Source organism: Orycteropus afer, unplaced genomic scaffold (genome assembly GCF_000298275.1).
Source record: "Orycteropus afer afer isolate SDZICR_OR568_19922 unplaced genomic scaffold, OryAfe1.0 scaffold00145, whole genome shotgun sequence".
Taxonomy (NCBI): Eukaryota; Metazoa; Chordata; class Mammalia; order Tubulidentata; family Orycteropodidae; genus Orycteropus; species Orycteropus afer.
This window is the reverse complement of record NW_006921732.1, coordinates 2,141,543-2,153,623: the sequence shown is the minus strand read 5'-3', so window position 1 is coordinate 2,153,623 and position 12,081 is coordinate 2,141,543. Positions and strand designations below refer to the sequence as shown.

Sequence of the window (12,081 nt, the reverse complement as noted above, 5' to 3'; positions counted from 1 at the left end):
GCTATACCTGAGCCCATTGCTGCAGCTACTGTGCCACTCCATCTTGTCGAGGGCCTTTGCCTTTTTTGTTGACCCTCCACTTTACCAAGCATGATACCCTTCTCCAGGGAATGGTCCCTTCTGACAACATGACCAAAGTAGGTGAGATGAAGTCTGGCCATTCTCGTTTCCAAGGAACATTCCAGCTGCACTAACTTCAGGACAGATTTGTTAGTTATTTTAGCAGGCCATGGTACTCTCAGTATTCTTCACCAACACTGCAACTCAAAAGCATCAACTCTTCTTCAGTCTTCATTATTCATTGTCCAGCTCTCACATGTATATGAGGCAATTGAAAATACCATGGCTTGTGTCAGTGCACCTTAGTCCTCAAGGATACATCTTTGCTCTTTAGCACTTTAAAGAGGTCTCTTAAAGCAGATTTGCCCAGTGCAATACATCATCTGATTTTTTGACTACTGCTTCCATTGGTATTGATTGTGGAACCAAGTAATATGAAATCTTTGACAACTTTAATCTTTTCTCTATTTATCATGATACTTTTTATTGGTCCAGTTGTGAGGATTTTTGTTTTATGTTGAGATGTAATCCATACTGCAGACTGTAGTCTTTGATCTTCATCACTAAGTGCTTCAAGTCATCTTCACTTTCAGCAAGCAAGGTTGTGTCATCTGCATATCACAGGCTGTTAATGAGTTTTCCTCCAATCTTGATGCCATACTCTTCTTCATATAGTCCAGCTTCTCATATCATTTGCTCAGCATACAGATTGAATAAGTATGGTGAAAGGATTCAACCCTATGCACTCCCTTCCTGATTTTAAACCATGCAGTATCCCCTTGTTCTGTTTGAATGACAGCCTCCTAGTCTACATAAGTTACCATTACTTCTGCCTTTTCACTTATCTTTCCCTACTTCACTCAAGTTATCAACACCCCTTCTTTTTATCTCCTCCTCTTCCACACGAGTTCAAGCCACCATCACATCTCACCTGGGTTATGCAATAGTCTCCTAACTTGTCTCTCTGCTTTTACTCTAACCATTGCAATTCAGGCTTCAAAGAGCAATAAGAAATATGTTTTAAAATATAAGTTTGAACTCTCATACGTTGCTGGTGGGAGTGTAAAAGGTATACCCATTTGGGAAACTATTTGGCAGTTTCTATTAAGTTAATCATACAGTCTAGGAATTCCACTCTTAAGTTTTTGCCTGAGAATTGAAAGCATAAGCACAAAAGATTTATACAAGAATCTTTATAGCAACCTTATCTTTAAGAGCTAAAACCTGGAAGTGACTCATATATCCATTAACAGGCTAATGGATAAAAAATTGAGTAATATTCATACAATAGAAAACTGCACATCAATCAAAAGGAAACTCCTGATAAGTGCAACAACGTAAGTGAACCCCAAAAGTATGATGTTGAGTGAAAGAAGCCAGACATAAAAAAATCTGTATGATTTCATTTATATTAAGTTCAAGATGAGGTGAAACTAATTCACAGTGGTGGTAGAAATCAGAATAAGGATTGCCTCTGGGGCAAGGATGAGAGCAAATGTCTGGAAAGGAGAATGAGGGAACTTTCCAGGGTGATGGAAAAGTTCTATATCTTGATTGGGGTGTTGGTTACATGAATGCATATTTGCCAAAATTAATCGAACTGCACACTTAAAATCTATGCACTTGCTGTACACATATATTTTTAAAAGTGTTATAAAAATGTGATTGGGCAATCTACTTCTGTAGTGATACTGCCTCGGCAACCCAAGGAGGGGTCGCTATGAGTCGGGTCTAACTTGATGGCACTTAACAACAACAACAACATAAAAATGTGAATCAGCTATAGGAGACATCATAGGCTTTAAAATGGGGATAATATTACTACTCACGGCACTGTTATGAAATCTAAATGAGATAATATATAAAGTACTTAGAAAGAGATAATATATAAAGTGCCTAAAATGTATTAAGTACTTGATGTTAGCTATTATAATGATGATAATGTCATTCCTCTCCTAAAACCTCCCAAATGGCAAAGAACAAAATTCAAACTCATTATCCCAACCAGAAATTCCTATGTGATCTGGAGTGTGCCTGTCTCTTCAACCTCCTCTCATATCATTATCTCCCTCTCTCACTATAGTGTCTCCACTCTGGCCTTCTTTCTGTTCACTGAACAATGTCCAGATCATTCTCATCTTGAGGTCTGTGTTCTTGCTATGCTTTCAGCTTAGAAGACTCTTGCCCCAAGTCTTCATGTGGCTGGCTTCTTTTTTCAACCCAGGTCTCAGATGAAATATTATCTATTTTAAGAGGCATTACCTGAACATTTTATCTCTTTGTTAATTTTGTCTTCTCCCAGAGACACTGTAAGTCTATGAAGCAGGAAGCATGTCTGACTTGTTCACAGTTGTATTCTCATTATGCAGAACAATGGCAGACACCCAGTAAATATTTCTTAAATGAGTAAATAATTTCTAGGTTTCTGATTTGTGCAAGTAGATGTATAGTATGCATTCATTTGCTAACATAGGAACACTGAAAAAGTTTGTATGGAGGAGATCATGTTACAATTTACATTTTTAAACATCAGTCAAAGCAAATGTTAAACTGAGCATGTAATTGTTGTTGTTGTTGTTATGTGCCGTTGAGTCAGCCCTGACTCATAGCGACCCCTCCTTGGGTTTGCGAGGCAGTATCACTACAGAAGTAGATTGCCCAGTCTTCCTTCCGAGGAGTGGCTGGTGGGTTTGAACCACCAGCTTTCTGGTTAGCAGTCAAGTGCCTTAGGCACTATGCTACCAGAGCTCCCGAGCATGTAATTAGAAACATCAAATTTTAGGGTTAAAAGGAACTAAGGTGTCAAGTATTCCACTCCTCTGTCTCTGGAAAAAGACTTTTTTTTTTAGAGTGTCCCAAAGCATCCCCATCAGCAATCCTCTCTCAGTCATGTTTTTAATCTCTAAACTGTAAATGAAAAAATTTTCTTAATGTCTACCCTTATAATTCAAGCCCATGTCATCTAGAGAATAATACAAGTCTCACCATTCTTCAAATTTTAGTGCATGAAAATTATTATGCTACTGGAGGATTTCTCTTCTCAGGCTATTGCAAATATGTAAATCCTTTCCTCCCCTCACCAAAAGGTCTATAACTCAAATTCCAAATTATAGAATCAATACTTATATAGTTATTTAAGTTTAATGTCTTTTGAAAAAAAATCCTTTGTTGAGTTTACAAAAGAAAAAAAAAAGTTAAACAGTCTAACAAATCCTACCTTCGTTTGCAAATCAGGAACCACAAAGCTGATGCCAAAGCAAAGAAACCAATTCCCAAAATAACAGCACCAGCAGCCAGAAAATAGGTTAAGTAGTTAAAGAAACCTATACAAATAAATTATAAAAGAATATTTCATGCATGTATTTTCATTCTCTAGGTAAAATTAAATAATATAATATTTCAATTTATATAATATAGTGTAGTGTTAAGACATTAACCAGGAGGTTTGGAGACCTGAAGTCTAGTCCTATGCAATTCTAATAAACTTTGAGGCCCTGAGTTAGAGACTTACACAGGGTCTCCTGCTGATTAGGGCCTCAGGCACACTTTTCTGACCCTGCCAGGATCTAAGACCTATGTTTTGTTTGATTTTATAACAGCGGCTACCTCCTTCTTTTCCTATCTGTTTTTCTCCCTTCGCAGTCAAGCTGTGGATTTTTTTTTTTTTTTTTTTTTTGGTGCTATTTCCCCAGCATCATTTCTTCCAGTCCACCAACATAATACATTTTTCATTTTAAGAGCTGTATTATCTGTCACTACAAGGAGGCAGATTAGGGTAAAAAAATAACACACCTGAGGAATTTTTAAGATCCTAGAAATCTTAATAAGTTTTACGTCTATTTTATCTCAGGAGCAGCAAAAGATCATGCCCAAAAGTTAAATTAAAACAACATAAAATAATAGCAGGTTTAATAACTGGGTAAGTCTACAGGAATAATGTGGTATACCCCCTTCATTTTACAGTTAGTAAAACTGAGGCCCAGGTAGGAGAAGTGACTGAACTAAGGTTGCACAGTAAATTAAAGCCAGTTCTGACTTTTCTACCCATGCTACCAATTAATACTAGTATGTATTTAAAAGAATGAGAAAGAAACCACGAGGTGATTATAGTCAGGTTGTTCAAGCTTTCATTAATATTCTGAGATCTGCTACCTAAGCATAAAATAAGCTGCAAAAATCTTTCACAAAATATTGTGTAAAATCTGGAGGAATTAAGACAATTTAGGAATATATCATTTGGAAAAAAAAGGTTCAGAAGTGTAAAAACAATTGAAGAGTTTTCTTGGTGAATATTTTATCAAGCTCCGCTAAGGATATGACACGACAAAGACCTTGTTGTTTTTGTACTTTTTTTTTTTCCCCCCAAGCTTATAAGATGGTGCCTTTCAAATCTTAAACATTTTTTGGATTCAGAAATTTCTACATTCAGGAATTAATTAATGATACAAAAAAGATATATAAATGGAGGACGTTATGCTGAGTGGAATAAGTCAATCACAGAAGGACAAATATTGTGTCAGTTCACTGTTGTAGAAAGTCAAGGAAAGGTTTATATATGGAAGGAAACTTTCTTTGTTATTTACCAGGGAGGGGAGCGGGGGGAGGGGACACTGCTAGACAGTTAGAGACAAATATTAATTTGGGTGAAGGGAAGAGCAATGTACCAAAAATGAGTGATCAATACGGTGGCACTGAGGAAGAGGAAGACACAGAGAGGAACATGGGAGGTACAGACAACAAAGACGAACCTTTTTGCATGTACAATACTGCATTGTCAGTGATGGCAAACATTGATCTATGGGTGGATAGATGGGTGAACAGGTTGAATGATCAGTTATGTCTAGGTGGGAGGAATGTGCCCATGACCATATATAGACTTGGTAGATGATGTTTCTACATGCATATTTGTAGGTGCTATAAGAATGTTCTGGTAGCATAGTGGCTAAGGCACTTGACTGCTAACCAGAAGGCTGGCGGTTCAAACCCACCAGCCACTCCTCAGAAGGAAGATGGGGCAATCTACTCCTCGGCAACCCAAGGAGGGGTCACTATGAGTCAAGTCTGACTTGATGGCACATAACAACAGCAACCACATAAGAATGTTCAGGTTTGTAGTAGAGCTGACAAGTGGCAAGGTTGTGGTGGCTTCTTGGCCACAGCCAGCTACCCAGAGGGAGTGAGGAGTTGGACCAGTGGGCTTGGGACCATGGTCGCAGGGGTCATCAATCTCAATTGGCATAACATACTACACAAAAACATTGTTCTACATTCTACTTTGGTGAATAGCAACTGGGGTCTTAAAAGCTTGCAAGCAGCCATCTAGATGTGACAATGGGTTTCTCCTCAGCCAGAGCAACGAAGAATGAAGAGAACCAAAGACACATGGAAACAATTAGTCCAAGGGACTGGTACACCATGTGATCTTCAACTTATCTGACCATGAGACCAGAATAACTAGATGGTGCCTGGCTACCACTGTCACCCACTTGGAGGGGTATCAGTACAGGAGATCCTGGATAGAGTGGGAGAACAATGTGAAACAAAACTCAAAATCATTTAAAAAAAAAAAGTTTGCTGGTCTGCTAGAGCCTGATGAGACCCTGAGACTATGGTCCCTAGTTACTCCAGTGGCTTCCAGTCAAACAATAGACAGATACATGAGGTGAACATTTATTTTACATCACAATAGGTCAATCATGGTAGAACAGAAGGGCAGTGTTTATACAAGGGGATAGCTGGGGGGGTGGGCAGGAGTGCAGGAGAGGGAAGGACACAGGGAAGAGGTAACTACAAGAAGGAAGTGGGGAGAGAGCTGTTACATTGTGGTGAATTGAAGTCAATATCATGAAACAAAATGTGTATGAACTGATGTATGGAAAATGAATTTGCTCTGTAAACTTTCACTCAAATCACAACAAATTTTTTTAAAAAAGATGTATAAGGCTATTTGTCAAAGTAATACTTAGCGACACCCCCTTGGGCTTCCAAGGCGGTATCACTATGGAAGTAGATTGCCTAACTTTCCTTCTGAGGAGTGGCTAGTGGGCTTGAGCCACCAGCCTTCTGGTTAGCAGTCAAATGCTTTAGGCACTATGCTACCAGAGCTCCTATAATACAAAATAAGTGAAGTTAAATAAGTTATAATGATGTTATATACGAAAAATTTAGAATAATTTAAACAGAGTTTCTCAATCTCAGGACTATTGTTATTTTGGACTAGATAATTATTTGTTGGGGAGGATTGTTCTTACAGATGTTTAGCAGCATCCCTGGCCTTCACTGCTAGATACCTGTAGCATTTTCCTTCTTCCCAAGTTGTGACAACTGAAAATGTCTCCAGACTTTACCAAATGTACCCTGAGGCACAAAAATGCCCCTTGTTGAAAACCACTTATTGATTTAGCAGATAAGAAAATACTAATACAGCTATTGGTCTCTACTTGCCTGGAACAAAAGAGCATGAAGGAAACCAAAGACAAAGAAGAAACTAGTCTACAAGACTAATAGCTTGTGTGAACTACAGCCTCATCTATCCTGAGACTGGAAGAACAAGGTGGTGCCCAGCTACCACTACCTACTATCTGATCAGGTACACAATAGATAGGATGAGATAGAATGGAAGAACATTGTACAATAAAACTCAAATTCTTAAAAAAAAAAAAAAAAAAAAGGCCAGACTTACTGGGCCAGTAGAGACTAGAGGAACCCAGAAACTATTGCCTTGAGATACCCTTTAAACTATGAACTGAAACCAATCCCAAAGGTACCTTTCAGCTACGTAAGATTGGTTCATAAAATAAACACTACTGACCATGAGGACTGTGCTTTTTTTGGGGAAAAAAAAAATCTAGCTAACACCAAATGGCCAACATTTATTTACCCTAAGCAAAGATGAGAAGATCAGTGGTGGCAAGGAAGCTAGCTAGGTTAATGGAAATGGAACAACCAGAATGGAAATAATGATAATTTTGACACAATGTGGAAAATATAACCAACGTCACTGAATGATATGTATAGAAATTGCTATATAGGAACCTAATTAAGCTTCTTTGTAAGCTTTCAGAAAAACACAATAAAATATATTTTTTAAAGAAAGAAAATACTAAATCATATTAAATAATAAAAAGAAGATATGGAGAACCTATTTTTTTTTTTAATTAAAAAGACATAGTTGCACTCAAATACAAGACAAGGATCTCTATGAAAAAACAAAACCATAAAATAAACACAGAGAATTAAATAGGGGCTGAAATCATGTGTCTGCTGTGTTCTGGAAGTGGGAATTAGCCAGAAGGAGCAGAAAAGGTCATCAAGATAGATCTGTCTTTGGGCACAATGAGTGACTCTATATTGCCAAAATATTGAGAGAAGTAGATCCTAAGCCACCAACAAAAGACCAATTAAAAAAAAAAAAGGACCAATGACAAATTGTGGAAATGAAAAATTAAAAAAAACTAAAATATAAATGGATTCAATAAAGGACATTTATGAAAAACCCACATCTAACATCATATCCAATGGTGAAAGAGTGAAAACTTTCACCCTAAGATCAGGAATAAGACAAGGAGGCCAGCTTTTACCATTGCTATTCAATGTTATACTGGAAGTTCTTGGAAGAGCAATTAGGTATATAAATAGGAAAGAAAGAACTGAAACCATCTCTTGCAAATGGCATGATCATATATATAGAAAATCCCTAAGAATCTAAAAAAAAAAAAAAAAAAAAAACCTACTAGAGCTAATAAACAAAAGTCAGCAAAGTTGGAGGTATAAAATCAACACACAAAAATTGTGTTTGTATATACCAGCAAAGAACAATCCAAAAAGGAAATTAAGAAAACAACTGCATTTACAGCAGAACCCAAAAGAATAGAATATCTAGAAATAAATGTAACCAAAGAGGTGAAAAACTTACATACTAAAAGCTATAAAATATTTCTGAAAAAAACTAGGGAAGACTTAAATAAATGTAAAGACATGCTGTGTTCATGGGGTTGGATTTGAAAACTTTGTAAAAGTTGGATTCGAAGACATTTGTAAAAATGTCAATACTATGCAAAGTGATCTACAAATTTAATGTGTTCTTGTTGTTAGGTACTGTTGAATATGATCTGACTTATAGCAGCCAGGACTGTCTATTGTGATACTGATTAAAGCTGGCCCTCTACTTTAACAAGCATGATGTGCTTCTCCAGGGATTGGTCTCTCCTGATAACATGTCCAAAATATGTGAATTCAAGTCTTGCCATCCTCTCTCCTAAGGATTATTCTGGCTGTACTTCTTCCAAGACAGATTTGTTTGTTCTTTTGGCAGTCCAAGGTATATCCAATATCCTTTACCAACACCATAATTCAAATGCATCAATTTTTTCGTCTTCTTTATTCATTGTCCAGCTTTCACATACGTATGTTGTTGTTGTTGTTGTTATGTGCCTTCGAGTCATCTCTGACTCATAGCGACTCCTCCTTGGGTTTTATAAAGTGATTGAAAATACCACAGCTTGGGTCAGGCACACCTTTGTCCTCAAAGTGACATTTTTGCTTTCAGACACCTTAAAGAGGTTTTTTGCAGCAGTTTTTCCCAGTGCAATATGTCATTTGATTTCTTGACTGCTGCTTCCATGGGTATTGATTGTGGGTCCAAGTAAAATGAAATCCTTGACAACTTCAATCTTTTTCCCGTTTATCAGAATGTTGCTTATTGGTTAGGTTTTGAGGACTTCATGTTGAGGAGTAATCCATACTGAAGTCTTAGACTTTTATCAGTAAGTGCTTTCAAGTCCTTTTCGTTTTCAGCAGGTAAGTTTTCGTCATGTGCGTATCACAGGTTGTTAATGAGGCTTCCTCCAATCCTATGCCGCATTTCTCATATATAGTCTTCCTTGTATAGTCCAGCTTCTCAGATTTTTGCTCAGCATATAGATTGAACAAATATTATGAAAGGATATAACCTTGATGTACAGTTATAAACATCTTTCTGATATTCTCTACTTTCAGCCAAGACCCATCTGACATCAGCAGTGACATCCCCTGTTCAATGTTCTCTTCAGAATCCACCTTGAATATCTGGCAATTCCCTGTCAACAATGCTGCAACAATTTTCATTATCTTCAGCAAAATTGTATTTGCCTATGATAGTAATTATATTAATTAATGGATGTTATAAGAGACTCTGAAACTAGATTAGCCAAAGTGAATTGAAGAAATGATGAAGTAAAAGAGCTGAACAGAAGATTCCAAAGGGTAGTTCAAGAAGACAAAATATTATAAGGAAATGTGCAATGACGTAGAAAACAAAAAAGATGTTCATTCTACTGTACATAGGGTTGCTATAAGTCAGAGCTGACTCGATGGCACCTAACAGCAATACAAAATCCTCAAGGAGCCGTGGGGGCATAGTGAGTAAGGTATTTGGCTGCTAACCAGAAGAATGGCGATTCAAACCCATCAGCTGCTAAACAAGAGGAAGATGAAGCAATGCACTTCTGTAAAGATTTACAGCTCTTGAAACCTAATGGGAGTTGCTATGAGTCCAAATTGGCTTGATAGTGGTGAGTTGTTTTATTTATTTATTTAAATAGTATCCTCTGAGTTTAGAAAGTGGACAAGTTATTCGAGAAATGATAGTATGTTCGGTGAGTGAACAACAGGCACCAGGCTAGATGGTAATATTATAAAAATGAATAATACAAAGTTTTTCTCTTGAGGAAGTTTGTTGTTTACTAGAAAAGACATACATGCGCAAAAATAGGTGCAATAAAAAGGTGTTATAATGGGAGAAATAAGTACAAAATATAGACATAGGAAGATAGGGAAAAATTAAAAAGAAAAGGCTCCTTAGTTCAGGTAAATATTGCTTAAAAATTTCTATTGCCAAACCCTCGCCAAGAGTCACTGGAACCGGTGATTAACAGACAAGTAACATATGATCATGGAGCTTACAATACGGAAGGGCTCAAGACATTTAAACAATCTGTTCATTAACATATTCTATGATAAAATATCGGAAGGAAGGTTGGGCAATCTACTTCCGTAGTGATACAGCTTCAGAAAAGTATACACTATGACAATGACTTGCTCATGGTGCTAAGATACCAGAGGCAGTTTGATTGTTTATAGTTGGTATCTGCTATGACTGGGTATAAGTCTAATTGGGCCTATTTTGGTTGGATTTCAGTTTTCTCATCTCAATCATACTATCTATTTCACAGAATCCCTGTAAAGAATAAAGAAGATAATTTTGTAAGGAATTAATAACATAATGAATGAGAAAACATCTTTAACTTAATATGCCTATGTCAGGCCATATTAAGTCCCAACATATTTTATAAAAGCATTATTGTACATACCACCTCATCTGACAAAAATAAAATTAATTTCAAAATTGATAACAAAAATATATCCTAAAAGTGCCTCTATACTTGGGGAAATTTAAAATTACTCTAAATAATTCATGCATTGAAAGAGAAATCAATGGAAATTAGAAAATAAAGAGAGTTAAATAATAATAAAAGCACTATATATAAATACTTGCAGGGATGAAATTGGAGCCAAATTTAAAGGGGAAATATATAGCCTTAAATGCATATATATGAAAGGAAGGCTGAAAAATAATGACCTTAGCATCCAAATGACAAGTTGAAAAAGGCCAACAAAATGAACCTAAAGAAAGTGGAAGAAGAAAATAATAAAGAGCAAAAATTGATGAAAAGAAAATTAAGATCCCTCTTAAAGACTAATAAAACTGATAAATCTCTTGTAAGATTAATCAAATGAAAAAGAATTGAAAACAGTAGTACAAACAGTAGTACACCGATGTTCACTGCAGCAATGTTCACAATAGCCAAGATGTGAAAACAGCCTAAATGTCCACTGCTATGAATGGATAAACCAAATGTGGTACATACATACAACAGAGCATTACTTAGTCATACAGAGAAATGAAGTCCTGATACATACTACAAGATGGATAAACCTTGAAAACATTATGCCGAGTGAAATAAGTCAGTCATAAATGGGTAAATATTGTATGATTCCACTTATAGGAAATATCTAAGATAGGCAAATGTACAGAGATCAATGAGAAGCTCACTAGTTAGGGCACACCGAGCTTCTGTTAAGAGTCATGGGAAAACTTGGAAGCGGATAATAGGAATAGCTGAACAACATGACAAACACAACTGAATTTTACACATAAAGAATGTTGAAAAGGCAAACAAACACTATTTACCATAATAAAAAAAAGCTTAAAAAAAAGACATAAACAATATTAAAAATGAAGAAAACAACTACAGATACAGCAGAGATCAAAATAAGAAAATACTTTGAACAAATTTGTTAATATATTTTTTAAACTTACACAAAATGATATATACCTAAAAAATGGCTTACAAAATGATTCAAGTAGTAACAGAAAATCTAAATGAACATGTATCCATTAAATGGAATCAGTGGTTATAAAATTTTCCCCAAAGGAAAAAAAAAACAAAACCAGGCCCCAATAACTTTACAGTTCCTACTGTATACCCATGATTCAAGTATTTCTTATCTTATACAAGCTCTTCCAGAGAATAAAAAGAGATCCCTAGCTGTTCGTCCAAATACATTTTCCTCTTCTTGACAGACTAAAAGCTAGACTACTTTTCCCAGCTTCCCCTACCATTAAATGAAGCCATGTGACTGAGTTCTAACCAATGGAATTTGAGTGCAAGTGATGTCATAAAAACCTCTTAAGCATCCTTCTCCAAGGTCTTTCTCTTGGACTTGGCTGACTTAGATAGAGATGATCCCCAGGGAAACTTTGGAAGTCATGTGCCATCAATCAGTTGAACCTGACATATTTACAGCACATTCAACCCAGCAACAGCAGAATGCACATTATTTTCAAGTGTACTCGGTACATTCTCCAATATAGAAAAATAGTTGAAAACTCAATACATACTTTGGAATTATCCATGGGTAAAAAGATGAAGCTCAAGGGGAAAAAAATATTTTCAATGGAAATAAAATGAAAACATAATG

At 36.2% G+C, this 12,081-nt stretch overlaps 1 protein-coding gene across 1 annotated transcript in view; it reads right to left on the bottom strand.

The window, feature by feature from the left end:
• The window catches only part of CUNH1orf185 (chromosome unknown C1orf185 homolog), a 51,280-nt gene extending 39,545 nt beyond the window's left edge, over positions 1–11,735 (bottom strand). The window contains exons 1-2 of the mRNA XM_007945956.1: positions 11,720–11,735; positions 3,278–3,383 (exon numbers count right to left, since the gene is read on the bottom strand). Of these exons, the coding sequence (XP_007944147.1) occupies positions 3,278–3,383; positions 11,720–11,735 (122 nt within the window). The remainder of the gene's footprint in view (positions 1–3,277; positions 3,384–11,719) is intronic.
• Between the last annotated feature and the right edge of the window lie 346 nt (positions 11,736–12,081).